At 43.8% G+C, this 16,420-nt stretch overlaps 1 protein-coding gene across 2 annotated transcripts; it reads left to right on the forward strand.

Annotated features, from left to right (window-relative positions):
• The first annotated feature begins 176 nt into the window (after nucleotides 1-176).
• Nucleotides 177-10,206, forward strand: setd6 (SET domain containing 6, protein lysine methyltransferase). Of its 2 annotated transcripts, none has more exons than XM_083654662.1 (9): nucleotides 177-272; nucleotides 1,381-1,461; nucleotides 2,008-2,152; nucleotides 3,040-3,181; nucleotides 3,479-3,673; nucleotides 4,465-4,588; nucleotides 4,772-4,973; nucleotides 6,010-6,146; nucleotides 9,616-10,206. In XM_083654662.1, exons 1-9 carry the CDS (start codon nucleotides 183-185, stop codon nucleotides 9,970-9,972), a joined length of 1,473 nt encoding a protein of 490 aa, XP_083510788.1. In that variant the 5' UTR covers nucleotides 177-182; the 3' UTR covers nucleotides 9,973-10,206. The 2 variants fall into 2 exon arrangements, with proteins under 2 accessions (XP_083510788.1, XP_083510789.1); XM_083654663.1 differs by having other exon boundaries at nucleotides 210-272; nucleotides 1,385-1,461.
• Nucleotides 10,207-16,420: the final 6,214 nt, after the last annotated feature.

Consider the following 16,420-nt stretch of genomic DNA (forward strand, 5'->3'; position numbering starts at 1 on the left):
ATTTGAATATACATTTCGTGAATATTGCAATTGTATGTCATATTAAAATGGCAATAAAGTTTATTTCATTCACGTTTGGTTTTAAACAAGAACTATTGATTCAACAGACGTTCCCACCGGACTACTTTTTGACCTGTACCAACCGGATGTGCTAAATTAAAATAGCTGCATTTAAAATCCGCATGCTCCAAAACGTTTCCCGAGAGGCAGTCAGACGGGCACCTGACAAGACCGATTGGACTCAAATGGCAACAGAAGCTAAAAGGCTCAAGGTTAGAATTGAATGTTAATCCATTTTAACCTTAGAACCATGCTGCTTCATTCCGAGCAGCGTTATTATCCCCAGAAACTCGTTTAAAAACGTGGCTGTTCGTAGCCGCTTTCGGAACTGTTTTTCGGGCATACGACGTGATCATCTCCCTCCCCTCACGTCATATAGTGGACACTAGCCTTTTGATACTAGCACTACGTTCTTTAGCACGTTTTCCACTTTGCCTGTGTGGAAAGTCCTCTATTATTATCGCTGAGGAAGAGAAACTGTGCAATTGGAGTGTCATACTTTGAACTTTGATGTAGCCTAGAAAGTTCCACAGCTTGTCTACCTGCCAATTTGTGTGAACTAGCAAGTAGTTACTAGCTCATCTTATCTAGGCCCGTTTCACAGCAACCGTTTTGACGTGGTAAAGCAGGATGTAAAGCAAGCAGGTATAACCTATAACCAATAACATTAATGAGGGCCCTGGCACTGGAACACCTACATGGAATTTAACCGTGTGTGTGTGTGTGTGTGTGTGTGGTTATACCTGTTTTACTTCCTGCATCAAATTGTTTGCTGTGAAATGGATCTATACTAGCCCCATAATGTTACGCTATGTTCTCCGTATACACTCTGGAACTAGCGTCACACAAACTTCCATAAGTCAGTTGGGGGACTCGGCTGTTCAAAACGCTCTCCTACCCGTCTCTGACGTCCGATTGCAGATGCAAAGATATAATAGTCCTCCTGTGGAAGCCAGTAGTTTAGGCGGAGTGGTTAAATTATACTGCTGCGTGAAACAACCGTTTAAAAGCAGTCTTTCTCTTAACATGGGTTGCTGCAAGTACCACCTACACAACGCCGTTACACATACAGTACATACATCAAAGTTAAGTAAAGTTACACAGCAGGACAGGTGTTACACATACATACATAAAAGTTAAGTACAGTTACACAACAGGACAGGCTACCTTGGATTTGCTGGGTGAAATCATGTGGTGGACTATTGAACAGTTGACTACTTTATCGCTGGCAGAGAACAGTCACACACACCTCACGCCATTTTCCTGTTTGTTTTGCTGTTGATGATGTTTATAATATCCATGTGATCCCATTGCTGACAGGTAGATGAAGGCTCAGAGCTCAAGCCCCTGCAGAACTTTCTACAATGGTGTGACCGAGTCGGCCTAGTGCTCAGCAATAAGGTCATTGTTCTCACAATTTACACAATAATCTCAGATATCCTGTACGTAGGCTATTACTTAACCCATTGATACCTGATGCAGCATTTGCGTGTATACATCCCTCATTTGTGTGTGTATCCCTTTAAGACCGCGAACCGCAGTCACGCGGTTCGCGGTCTTAAAGGGATACACACACAAATGCTGCATCAGGTATCAATGGATTAATCTGTCAAATCTGGCAAGCTTTCGACCCTATTGGGTCTTCATCAGGCAAATGATTTGCCTGATGAAGACCCAACAGGGTCGAAAGCTTGCCAACCTTGAGCGCAAATAAAAACGGGAGCTGCTAATCAGTGTGCGGACAATTCCTTTATTTTTTGATTTCACCTATTTGTCCTGCACCTGATGCCCAATGTGGTTTTGGATGTGCGCACAGTTTTCCTACTTTAATCTGTCAAATCAACATGTATATATGTCTGCCTGAATCTGTCATTCAAAAGAGGTAGAGCCTGATATAGGTGAGTGACATCATTCCTTGAGCTGGACGTGTCTCTCTCTCCCTCCCAGGTGTATGTGAGCAAAGAGGGGACAGTGGCAGAGTATGGCATGCTGGCTAAGGAGGACATAGAGGAGGGGGAGGTTCTGTTCACCATCCCCAGATCGGCTCTTCTCCACCAGGGAACAACCAAGGTGTCTGCCCTGCTGGAACAAGGTGACAAGATTGTTGTCTTTAGTGTCTTATAAGCCCATGCGGGCTGGGCACCCTGTGTGCATGACACTTGAATAAAAATATCTATCTATCTATATCTATCTACAACAAGCAGGGGAAGAAATAGCCTGGGTAAACCCAGCCGCCACGTGACCTGCTCTCAGACCTGCTCTCAGTCACTACCTTGTGACTGTAAGCAGGGTAAGCCTCAGAGCAGGTCACTGGGGGCTGGGTTTACCCAGGCTAGGGAAGAAAAGCATGAACGGACCTATATACCGTACTGATATTTAACGAAACTGCTCACCCTAAAATCCAAAATACATATTTTCCCTCTCCCCTGAGGTGTTATTTATCCATCTACAGATCATTTTGTGTTAGTGGCACTCGGCCTGTGGTGCTCAAAGTGCAAAAAAATACATTTGAAAAACTCAACATCAATGTCTCTTTCCAGAAATTATGACCCGGTTACTCAAGATAATCCACGGACCTTGTTGTGAATGTGAGCAGTTTCATGTAGGAACTATTTTCTTTCCACCAAACTACACCCACTAGCTGCTAGCTAGCTATTTCCGACATGAAACTGCAGCTAGCTAGCAGTTAGTGGCTGTAGTTGGGTCGAAAATAGAAAATAGTTCCTACATGAAACTCTCTATGGAAAGATCTCTAGGGCCGATATCTACAAAACTCGGGCAACTAACACGAAACAATCTAGATTGATAAATAACACTACGGGCGAGAGAAAAAAATATGTATTTTGGATTTTAGGGTGAGCTGTCCCTGCATTGGATGTATCATGATAAATACCATGTATGTAGTATTTCCCCTGCAGCTACATGTGCGATTGAGGCTGACCTCACTGTCTCTACGCCCCCCCTCTCTCTCCTTCCCAGACAGGGCCTCTCTGGAGAGCTCGTCGGGCTGGGTTCCCCTGCTGCTGGCTCTGCTGTATGAGTACACGAACCCGCAGTCCCAATGGAGTCCCTACCTCTCCCTCTGGACTAACTTCAGGGCGCTGGACCAGCCCCTGTTCTGGTGAGGAACAGTCTTCAATCAGTGTACTGTATATACGTTTCCCAGCAAGAATGTCTACCTCCTGAATTGATTGGTTTGAAAGTAACAAAGCAAATTTACTGATGTAGATGTAAGCTATATTATGGTGTTTCTGCACTGCACTTCCCAGAGGTCAGCTGTCAATCACACAGTGTGTCAATGAATCAATGAATCAATTAATGAATTCCAGGCCTGTCTAACGTGTTTAGAAGAATGCTGCTGTTCTGCGGTCAGTATTTGAATTCTAGCATCCTTCACCGTGATTGCTTCTTGTCACAGGTCCAGAGAGGAGAGATCCAGCCTGTTGAAGGGAACATGTGTTCCTGAGGCGGTGGACAGAGACCTGGCCAACATCCAGAGGGAATACACAGACGTGGTCCTGCCCTTCATCAGCAGACACCCGGATCTCTGGAACCCCAGCACACACACCCTGGAGCTCTACACACAGCTGGTGGCCTTTGTCATGGCCTACAGGTTAGCAGACAAGAGACCAACCGCGTTTGGGTTAGGGCTGGGCATTTTAAGTCAATTCAATATTCAACTACTCTCATCAAATTTTGATATATCATATTACTCAAGTACTTGCAAAACATACAGTATCAGTGCCCACTGCCCAGGTGGGGTATCTCGTCGTAAGGGCCTTTCTCTCTGTGTGGAGTTTGCATGTTCTCCCCGTGCTCCCCCAGGGGGTTCCTCTGTATATAACCCCCCCACTAAAAACATGCAGAAGATCAGATCGTCATCGTCATCCGACCAGTGACGACAACATCGGAAGTTGGTCCCCGGGCGCTGTACGAGAAAGCGACCACTGCTCCTGGCCTGCCCCCCGGAGGAAAGGACATGCCTGGATGGGTTAAATGCAGAGGACACTTTTCACCGGCCACCGTCAGCATGAGTGTGTTGTGGCCGCATGCATGTATTGTGGTGTTCGTGTGACAATAAAAGACGGGCTTGTCCGTTACGAGAGAGTTTTTATCATTAACTCTCCTACTGCAAACACACAGGCGGAACTAAAGTTTGCCTACGCCGAACAGTTAATTTTGTAGGTTGACTGAAACACACAACCAGAACCAACGTTTGGCTACTAATTTCATAGGCTATATGCCTGTAAGAACATCTCTTACCATCTCATGTTTTCACCTTTATGTCAATTGGCCAACAACAGAAAACAGCGGTCTTCAACTCCCGGTTCTGAATGAAATGACAAGTCACAGTTACAATCACAATAAGGGAATCTTCATCTTCACCTTCTCCAATCGCTGTAGTTTCCAAGAGCCCCAGGAGGAGGACGAGGAGGAGGAGGAGGCCCCCAACCCACCGATGATGGTTCCTATGGCTGACATGCTTAACCACGTGTCGCGTCACAACGCCAATCTGGAGTACACACCGGTGAGGGGACACGCCCACTTCGTTATAATTAGCTGCACGCACGCACGACCTCTGAGTGTCACTCGCCAAACGTCAAATCTAGTCGCCAATGGCGCTTGACGGATGTTAATCTGATTCCCTTCTTTTTCTGACTCATATCCTCTCTTCTCTCGTTCGATCTCTTACATCCTGTGTCTCTCTCAGGACAGTCTGAAGATGGTTTGCGTGCGCCCCATTCGAAAGGGGGAGGAGGTATTTAACACCTACGGCCAGATGGCCAACTGGCAGCTGCTGCACATGTACGGCTTCAGCGAGTCGTACGCCAGCAACAGCAACGACACCGCCGACATCCCCATCACCAACCTCTACAGAGTCTGGTCCCCTCCACGGGACTGTCCAACAGCAGGTCAGTGACAGTCAATACAAATACCAACGCTCTCTGTCCTTTTCACACCATATCAGCAGGCTGCAGTCTTAAAGTCGAGCTGAACCCAAAAATGACTTTTATTTTATTTTAGTTCAAATACCTGGGTATGCAGTGCATCTATTTAATAATGTATGCCAAAAAAAATCACAAAAATCTAATTTCTTTAGTTTTTCACACTTTTTCACATCAAAAGTTCATTTTTCAAGATTTCATTCATGACAGTAATCTACAGTTTGCTGACGTCCCCTAGTAGTACTATCAAATGTCTACCCCATTTCAACCAATCATATCACGACATGGCAGCTGTCAATCAAATCTTCATTTCAGGATAATTTTCTCTTCCAAAAGAAGGAGAAAATGGCGCCTAGTGCCTGTCATCTGGCAGAATTCCTATCCCATAAACTAACTACTAACTTGGCCAATTGTATGTTGATATACGCAATAAAGAAAACTGTAATGCTTAAGAATGCAAAGAAATGTAACTGGCTCGTTAAAATGCGCATTCCAGGAATATCGTATTTACAGCAATAGCGATAATGGCGCGCGCTTGAGAGCTTGGTTGTCAGGGGTCGCCCCTCGGAGATTCCAGGCCGAGCCCAAAGCCCAATCCAGTCCCCAGAATTGTCAAATAAAATCATCGACATGATACTATGGTCATCTTAGACAAATTATGTTTTCAGTCTGAAACGGACTCTGACGCACGTGACGAACGGGTTCAGTTTTATTCTTTTTATTAATTTTATCATTTTTTTTTATTTGATCTGATTTAATTTATTTATTGTTTTTAGCTGACTGCTCTTCAGTACCCTGTACAGCACTTTGGTCCTCCTCTGGTTGTTTTAAAGCGCTTTATAAATAAAGTTGGATTGGATTGGATTGGATTCAGTTCGACTTTAAAGGAGAATTCAGTTTTTTTACAACCTGGACCTTATTTCCAGGTTTAAATATGATTTTTAAGTCACCACAAGTCAGCCTTCCTCTGAAACGTGTCCTCTCCCTCCCGCTCTCCTCCCAGGTGTTCAGTCTGATCTGGATGGGCAGCTGGTGGAGGAGAAGTGGCAGATGCTGTGCGAGACGGTGGGAGAGGACAGAGCCTTTATCTTCGGCAAGCAGGGCTGCCTCACAGACACGGAGCTCCACACCACGCTTAAGGTGAGGGAATACACACAACAGTGCTGTTTATTGCGTGCATTTGTACTCAAGTACTGAATACTGGACAAATCTCCTTAAATTGCTCTGGCATAGAGAGCCGCAGTAACGAGTCCGGAAATCATCGATGCTAACAGCCCTGGTTCTTCACAGTTTTCGCCTATGGGAGTTTTGAATGGGTTTTTGGCGCGATGCTTCTAATGATCTCTCTGGGCAACACTGGCTTAATCAAACGCGAACCAGAGTTTAGTAATATCGTCTTCACACACGAGGACCACTTTTACGAGTTTTGAAGCTTTTACTTGCCGTTAAAAGGACGGCTAGCTAGCAAATGGCTAAATGAGACTACACTGTTGAGTCGATGGGGATATATACGTCAATAACGTCACCACTTCAAAGGACGAACACGGAAATTCTCTTTCCCTCACCTGTTTCAGCCCGTTCAGCCCGGGGTAATCAGTGCACACATCCAACAACAGTCCAGGTTGAGTGCTGACGTGACGTGGAAGCCTATGCGACAGTGTGTAGTTCTGGATTAGCTTAGCTCGAGCATTTTACTTCTAGGGCTCGCATTTACGCTTCAAAACTCATGAAAGTGGTCCTCATGTGTGAAGATTATCCGACGGAACTCTGGTTCGCGTTTGATTAATCTTGCGTTGCCCAGAGACCTTATTTGAAGCATCGCGGCAAAAACCCATTCAAAAATCCCATAGACAGAAACAGTGAAGAACCAGGAAGTTCGGGACTTCCACGTTCTGCCTACAAAAATACGTCATCCCTGTGGCTCTCTATTCATTTATATTTCATGTAAAAAGCATCTCAACTGAGAGCCTTGCAGATCGCCTCGCACATCCGTCGCTGTGTGGGCTCAATGGTCGCTCATCGAGGTCGCGACTCTTCTCGTTCTTGGCGCCACAATGGTGGAATGAGCTCCCCCATTCTGTCAAGACGGCCGAATCTCTGCCCATCTTTCGGCGGAGACTACAATCACACTTTCTCAGTTTCCACCTGGACCCTTCTTGAATTAACCATTCTTCTTCTTCTTAAAAAAATAGCTTCTTATTCCTTCTTAACTCATTGAGTGCCAGCCACTTTTGGAGAACGGATGCTCCCAGTGCCAGAGTTTTCAGAGCGTTTTCAGTGATTTCTCGAGGCCCACAGAATATTGTGTGATATTACTATGTAAACACCGAACACGCACAAGAACGAGCTGGCTCTATTGTATCATCAGCAAAAAAAAGTTTATTGATACCATTTTCCGTTCTTTAGTTATGAGCCGGAGAAGATAGGTTGTTTTCAGCGTTTTCAGGCTTTTCAAATTATTAGCTGAGATAATCCGCCTTTTGTGAAATGCAGCATTTCAAGCACATTCACTGAGTCTGAAGATAATATTTTCTGATGTAGTGACGTAGTTGTTGTGTGATGCCCTGCGTGCACCACCCCCCTCCCCCCCTCCCCCCGTAAACTCCTCCCCACACTGCACACAGCCTCACGCAACCATTATATTTTCGGAGTGCTGCGTTTGTGTGCTGCTGTCGGCTCTCAGCGCCACAGCAGGGAAGAGCCAACCCGGATTGCTGAATGGTTTGGCGTCAGGGGCTGCTTTCCTGGCTGCTAATCGGGTGGAGAAACTATACAGACAGACAGACAGACAGACAGGGACAGAGGGGCTCAGTTGTGAGCGCGGATTGACTCCTGTTCGGAGCCAATGTCAGCTCCCGCGACAGAGCAAATGGCTCTGGGAGCATGCATCGGTTTGTCTTTGATCCACGGCTTTTAGGCTGTTTCTCGGACCTGTCTCTAATCTGGACTGCACCGAGCAAGCACTGTCGCCACCTAATGAGTCCGTAAAATAGGTTATACACCTCCAATAGCTACTATAGTTGTACAGGAGCTGCGGAAGGCTTTGATCGACGTCCCACCGTCAAAAAACGCATTGGACGTCGAAGGACGTCCGTGGCACTCTACGTCACTATTTAATTGGACGTCGAAGGACGTCCATGGCATTCAATGAGTTAACACGTTCACTGCCGTGGACGAGATATCTCGTCAAGCAGAAACCAACGGTTGACTGCCGTGGACGAGATATCTCGTCAAATTTTTTTTTTTTTTTTTTTTGACGGTGGGACGTGGATCAAACCCTTTTACATATCCTAGAAAAATATGGGAGCTATTGAATGTGTTTAACCTATTTTACCGACCCACTAAGTGGCGACAGTGCTCTCCAGACGAGAGAAAGCCAAGCAAAGACAGCAGCGTGAGGAAGCCATTCTCATGAAAATGGATTGGCGAAAACGCTTTCGCTTTCGCGCTGGGAGCTGGCGGTGGGGGATTGCAAATTTGCATAATAGATTATGGGTGCAACACACTTTGAAACACCAGCAGAAAGCCCAGAATCGCACGCAGCTTCATTCCAGCTGAGCTCACAACCGAAAACGAACGAGCCCCATCCAGACTCGCCCAAAGAGCGGCCGCCAGCAGCCAGGCAGCACAGACAGCAGAAACTCGCTTGTGACACGCCCGCTGCAGAGCCACGGAGGGAGGAGGAGAACACACACGGAGGGAGGAGTTTGAAGGAGAGGGGGGTGGGGGTGGTGTTATGGAGGAAATTACTGTTCAGAACGTTTAGATGTCTGATGTGTTACTGATGCCAAAAATAAATGGTTAAAGTGACTGTTCTATCGAATTTCACAAAAAGGCATTTATCTCAACTTTCCTTTTCAGATGCTGAAACCATGCTGTATTCAACTGCTAATGCCTACATAACTACTAACTCTACAAACTAACTCTTTTAGACAGAGAAAGCACACATTCTATTAGTTCTTTTGAGATATTTTGTGTTCACAAATTCCTAGCAGAAAATAATCCTCGGCTCTTGAAAGATGAGCCAGAATCCTCAAAAAAACCCTTGGCAGAAGCTACCTACAGTAAAAAAAACAACTTGGCAGTGAATGTGTTAAAACAACTTTGAAGAAATGCTACTCTATTCCTTTTTAAAAGTCTTAGCTGACGTAGACTGTGTTGCACAGTTGATCACTACTGTTGACGAAATGTGCTATTGTAAGTCGCTGGATAAAATCGTCTGCTAAATGACTTAACGTAATGAGACATTTGATTTGTCATGAGGCTTTGCTGTTAAGTGGAAACGTCACTGAATGATTTGTAACGCGTAGGGCCGGTTGACATGCTGCGTCATTTGCTCGGTCAAATCCATAATGGTCGGTGAATCAGCCCTTCTACTATAGTACTGTTTATTAATTCTTTAACACTGAAACTCTCCATGGAAAACCGTACAGATCGCCTGTCCCATCTATTTTTAATGGAGACATCTATTAGTCTGAATTCCCATCACTTCTATCGAGGAAACTACGGGTACGACTTCTTCACTTGAATGTTCACAGAGGCCCATGTAGTTTGTTATGTCTTCTCCAGTGCCCACTCTACTTCACCTCATCCTCCTCTCTGTCTCCAGGTGATGTGCATGTCAGCGGAGGAGTTCCAGGAGTTCAGAAGAAACGAAGGATGGGAGGAAGAAGAGGAGGAGGATGATGATGATGATGAGGAGAAGATTTCCCTGGCTTTCTCCAACGAGGGTCTCCCTGGCCTGAAGGCTCCGTGGCGGCGGCTCGTTCACGCCGCGGCACGCTGGACTCTCAGTTCCTACGACGACGGGGACAGGAAGAAGGGGGAGGGTGCAGACAGCGACCGGGCACTGGCCGAGGACAAGGTAGCGCTTGCGGGACTGAGCAGCAGGCAGCAGAGGGCGCTGCAGGTGCGCTGTGGACAGAAGAGCATCCTGCAAAGACTGATGGAGCTCACAGAGTCATGAGTGCAGCGATGGGCTACGATGGAGGCCGGAGCATCTTCCCGTTAATATACTGTACACTGCTAGAGTGTTTGTTCATTTGTATGATGTTCTTTTTTATCCTTATTGAAAACAAAGATTTGTGAAAAACACCAGGCTACCCCCTACTCAAATTGGATGGTAGTGGCTTTTGTTTGCCTTAGCTGTTGTCCTCTATAATGTGTGCAGTGTTGTATAAATTGGGATGGCACATGCATGACCTTTGACCTTGACTGAATGAAATCATTTATATTCAGTTTATTGATGATCATGTGTTGAGTCTTTGTATGAGGGCCAAAAAGAAACAGTGGTTCTTAAAAAAAGAAAGAGGTTCAGAGCAGCTTTTCCAGGGGCATCACTTATTGATCTAAACAAAGCTTGAGAACAAAGTGGGAGTAATAACTCAACTGAATCTCATGATTCCTTTCTGACTGTTCATACGGTAATCAAACATCACCTAGATGAATGTGTGATGAGGGCCTCATTGCGTAGTCTCAAAGCTTTATTGTCCTCACTGCGGTGGCAGGGGGTCTACACATTGGTACTGAAAATACAAACATTTACATTTTAATTATTACTTGTCTGCATGTCTAATCAGCAATATGTTGTGAAAATAACTGATATACCTCCTGATCAGTTTTTCTATGTGGTCAAATTAGCATTTCAATGTTTTTAAAAGCCTAAAGATTGTTCCAGATATGCATGTTGAACTTGCTGAAAACCTTTTCACATCCAGCTCAATTTGATCAAAATGTGCTCTCTACCTATGCACATTATTAGGTCTATACATGTTGCCAAAAAGTAACAACCACCGTCAGTCTCAGGTTGCTACAGTCTGTTACAGCTTAAACACATCACAGATACAAACAAACAAGGCACCTTTTAGGTACATCACAATCTTCCGCTTCAGGTTGAGAGAAAAAACTACAGAAATGAAAAACAATTAAAACAAAAAAAAAGTTGAAAACAAATCATAAAATGAAGAAAGCAAAATGGCTATCTCGGATTAGCAATGAAGATAACTTTAGAGCTTTTGTGTCTTTAACGAGTTTCAGCCAAGAGCTTTTTACCTAATTTTTCCCGACAGGAAAGTTGTCTGGTTCTGTTCAACTCAAGTGTCATAAGTCCCCTAGAGACCGTGAACACAAATATGCCAACGCAAGTTTGCAAAAACAATAAAAATGTATTACAAAAAACAAAACAAAATGGGAAAGAGATTCAGGGCTGAAATTAGAGCCACCTTTATAGAATCACTGCCTTCAGAATGACTTTAATAAGCTTAGTAATCATATTACTAAGCTTATTAAAGTCATTATGAGTGGAATATCAGTTGTATTTAAACTGAAATAGAAAAACGCTAATAAATGCTTTACTTTTTAGTCTGTGCTCCTATAGTTTTTAACTCAACACCAATGGGGGCTCTCTGGAAAAGGTCAAGTGTAGAACCTGTCATTACAGACCCGAGTTATCACATGTCAAGCTCACAGAACTCAACAGAAAAGAGATTTAAAGCCTCAGTTACCCTTTAGCAGGCAGGCTCGTTGGTCTAGGGGTATGATTCTCGCTTAGGGTGCGAGAGGTCCCGGGTTCAAATCCCGGACGAGCCCTCCCTTTAACCTCCAGAGGTCAAACATTGCATCACACCTCTACACCTTTTGCTAGCTAACATTTTGTTTGCCACAGTGTGTCATGAATGAGCTGTGTGATGCTGTTAAATTTACCAGAGTTCTTCCTGACGATTGTAATGACTGGACGTAGTCGACTCAAATCAACTTGTTTTTAGGGTTATGCGCTTTAAAAGTCCAAGATCTAACAGCACAGGCCTAAACCTGTGCCAGTCATCAGCTGTACTGATTTATAATTGGCACCATTGCATTTCTTGCCACCAAAAACGTAGATTTAGCCACTAGAATCAAGATCCTAGGTCATCTAGAAGTCATTTTAAAACACCCAAGATGGCCACCATATTGGCTTCTGTGAAAATGGAATCGTGCATTTTCGGAATCGTTATTCTATGACGTTTTCAAAAATGTTTAGTTTTCCTAAATCTCCAAAGAAACTGAACGAACTCATAGGTCTGGACATAGTGAACTGAACTATATATAGACCATAAGGACTCTGTGACCCACCATAAATAGCAGTAAGGCTCAGAAATAGGTGGGCACACTGACACAAATAGATTATTTGGAGTGGGAATAGGAGCTGTGGGTGCAGGCTAGACAGAGGGAACTTCCTTGTTCATCTGCACATATACTGTACTACCGACGTAATGACACAAAGCTGGTTGAATATCAGCAAAGTCCTCTATGGGGTGGTGGTGGTGTGAAGAAATCAGAACATGCCACTTGATGTAGATGCACATGAATTCATTTACACAGAAATGATCATGCTGTTGTGACCAGCAGATGGTGCTGTTTGACCAGATGAGTTCTCAGCCCTCTGTCCTGCCACATCACCAGTTTGACAGGCTCAACAGGCCTGGGTGAGGCAGACAGGCTATTCTAACTCTCCATTCCTGTCACACAGACAGGCTCGTTGGTCTAGGGGTATGATTCTCGCTTTGGGTGCGAGAGGTCCCGGGTTCAAATCCCGGACGAGCCCTGCTTTTGCTTCTGCAGGTTTCTTTCTGGTATAAGGTTCTAACTTGTCCCATGCTCACAAGACTGCTGACCACTCTGTATCACATTCAATGCATAAGAATGCTGCTATTGGTGAGGATGTTCTAACATTTTACCATCAAAGCAAGACTGCAAGTGTTACCAACTACGTACAATCTGTCAACCTGGTGTCCTAACACGCATAATCCATTTGGTTTAAAACATGAGTATTGCTGACATCGTGTCTGATGCAGTAGCCTACAAAAGATTTGACCATCTATAGTGCAGCAATGCACGTTTTTAAACGTATTTAAGCAGGAAAATGAAAGAAATGTGCGAGAAATTACCAATACAAAGAACATATTGTGGAATTGCACAAGAGCCTTCCAAAGATGTGCTCATGTCATTTCGTAACATCTCTAATCCAGCCCCTGATCTGTACATGTCAGTTAGGCTAACTGATGGTGTCCACGGCAACAGCAGATGGCCGACAGGAGGTCTGGACCTTTCATGTGCAGAGCAAATCCAATCAGCTGCTTTTGTTCCTGCAGGAGCAGCTGCAGTTTGTTCTGTCCCATCTGCTGCTGACAGACACACCCCGTTTACACCTGACATTCAAATCTGGTTTGGGTGATCAGATTGCAATCAGATAGTGCTTGACCACATGAAAGTACAGGTGTAACTGCACCCAAGATACATTGAGGACAGATTGTGATCCGATCGTTCGGGCAACCTGACCAACTATTTAGCACAGAACCAGAGCTAGCCTAGTCAATCTGCTTTCAGTAAGGTGCAGAATTAACCAGAGTTAGCCTAGCCTAGCTAGGTTGGGAGTGAGAATGTGTTGCTGAAACAGGATCACTCACCACGTCCATCTTTTTGACAGTCTATGGTTGACATCACACTCACTACGTCCATCTTTTTGACAGTCTATGGTTGACATCACACTCACTACGTCCATCTTTTTGACAGTCTATGGTTGACATCATATTCACTACGTCCATCTTTTTGACAGTCTATGGTTGGGAGTGAGAATGTGTTGCTGAAACAGGATCACAGAGGTTTTGTGTTTGTTTTACTGTGTCAGTCATCCCGGTTCCCCTCAGGGATCTCATGTTTATTATTCTGCTGTTTCCGCTCTGTCTCCTTATCAACATTCGATCACCCGGACCTTCCTGTACTTTCCTCTTCTCTTTTGGGCAATTTTACATGAACATGCTGAAGAACACAATGTCCACTTCACTGGATCTTAAAGAAAGAAAGAAAAGGAAAAAGAACAGCTAGCTGTATGTTAGAATATAGCATGAGGCCAGGTGGATAATGTCTCAAGTTTTGCACCATCAACCTGGGCTGACAGATAGAACAGTTAGCCCACACTATTCACAACGACAGGCCTACTTGTTTAGAACCAACTTTTAGGAATGATGTTTACAGTTTATTTCCAGGGTATTTTCCTTTCAGAGTTTTTTCTTGTTCTTATCAAGGGTGTAATGTCAAGGGGAATATTTTCATTTATGGTTTTATAATATGGCTTTGTGAAGCCTTTTGAAATGTAAACTGTAAGGGCTAGGTGTTTGAGCATCAGAAGACTTCAGTAACTGCAGTAAATCTTCTGCTCAGGCTCCATCACTTTCAGCAGACTTCAAGGCAGCATCTGGCAGCTGTATACAGACTGATGAGTGTACAGACCTCATACATCAGTCTGTACAGACTGCCTGATGAGTGGCTCTGGCCAACATCCCCCCCTTAGCCACCCCCCCCCCCCCTGACTTAGCCATGCCACCCCCCTTAGACCAGGGATGTGCTCCGTCTCACTGATCAGATCAGCTCAGTCCTAGGTCTTTGTGGTTCTCATGGGGGTTCTGAGGATCCTGAGCAGCTCCGCGGCTCTGACCCGGTCCAAGACCATCCTGAAGGACAGGAGGTCCGGCATCTACAGCAAACCACCGAAGCAGAAGATCGGACCTGGGGTGAGTCTCTGGATTAGAGATCAGATACTGACAGAGAAGAGACTGTCTAACAGAAATCCTCTGAGGAACAAGCAGATCTCAGCTGTGAGAGTCTCAGAAAATACAAGATGTGTTTTGGATGGAGGCTTCCATCAGTCTTCAGTCTGGCACTTGAAGAAGTTCAGTGTCCCTCTGGAACTCTATAAGTTTATTATATTAATATAGTCTTCTATAAGTTTATACTAATATAGTCTTCTATAAGTTTATACTACTATAGTCTTATATAAATCTATACTACTATAGTCTTATCATGTAAGTAGTCTTAAATAAGTTTATATAGGCTACTACTATAGTCTCATACCTTTATACTACTATAGTCTCATATACGTTTATACGTTTTAAAATACATGCTACAGCATGCGCTGGGACGCGTCATCAGTGATGTTAACTGGGGTCGTAAGGTGTTTCGGGTCTATCGAACATCATACACCCTCGCCCAGTAGACCCAGCCCAGACCAATTAAGACCCCGACTCGCGTCCCAGAAGCAGCCGCTCACGGATCAGCCCTCCTACTCTGTCTGCAACGTTGCCCACTACTACTATAGTCTCATATACGTTTATACTACTATAATCTCATATACGTTTATACTACTATAGTCTCATATACGTTTATACTACTATAGTCTCATATACGTTTATACTACTATAGTCTCATATACGTTTATACTACTATAGTCTCATATACGTTTATACTACTATAGTCTCATAAGTTTATACTACTAGTATTATATAAGTTTATACTATAGTCTTCTATAAATGTATACTACCATAGTCTTCTATAAGTTTATACTACTAGTATTATATATGTATATAGTCTTATATAAGAATATACTACTGCAATCTTCTATAAGTTTATACGACTATAGTATTCTATAAGTTTATACGACTATAGTATTCTATAAGTTTATACGACTATAGTATTCTATAAGTTTATACGACTATAGTATTCTATAAGTTTATACTACTAAATTATTCTATAAGTTTATACTACTATAGTCTTCTATAGGTTTATAGTACTAAAGTCTTCTATAAGTTATACTATGGTCTACTAGCCTACAGTGGTTCTCACACTGTTTTGGCTTCAGTAAACCCCCTTTCCATGATTTCTGAATCTCTTTACCCGACTAGAACATTTTTCTTAGAGAACTGCAAGAGAAAACCTTGTGATGCAATAAATTAGTGATAAGCCACCTTTTGAAGAATATAACATTACAAAATAAGAAATGGAGTGAAAGAGTTGCATTTACTGCCTCCTGAGCAGATTTATTTTAATGTTTAGTTTAGTTTCTTGATTTATTTATTTCTCTCAAGTACCCCCTGTAGTACCTCCACGTACCCCTAGGGGTACGCGTACCCCAGTTTGGGAACCACTGGTCTACTATATACTATTTATACTATGGACTATATACTGTATACTACTATAGTATTCCATAGATTTATACTACTGTAGTCTTTATATTCATATACTACTGTATAGTCTTATAAAATGATTACTCTGGCAGATTAACTGACTGTTAAAACTCAAACTAACAAAGTCTTAAAACTCAGATTAACCCAGACCATTGGCTCCTACTGTTGTTTGACTCTCCTCCTCCCTCCTCTCTCTCTCTCTCTCTCTCTCTCTCTCTCTCTCTCTCTCTCCCTCTCTCTCTCTCTCTCTCTCCCCCCCTCTCTCTCTCTCTCTCTCTCTCTCTCTCTCTCTCTCTCTCTCTCTCTGTCTCTCTCTCAGCAAAGCCTCTTCGTCATGTCTGTTTTCGCAGTGGCCATGTTGACCCCAGCTGCCTGGATCCTGCATCACCTACCAGAATATCGCAAACGACCCAGTGC

The sequence above is a fragment of the Poromitra crassiceps genome (genome assembly GCF_964638095.1).
Source record: "Poromitra crassiceps genome assembly, chromosome: 18".
Taxonomy (NCBI): domain Eukaryota; kingdom Metazoa; phylum Chordata; class Actinopteri; order Beryciformes; family Melamphaidae; genus Poromitra; species Poromitra crassiceps.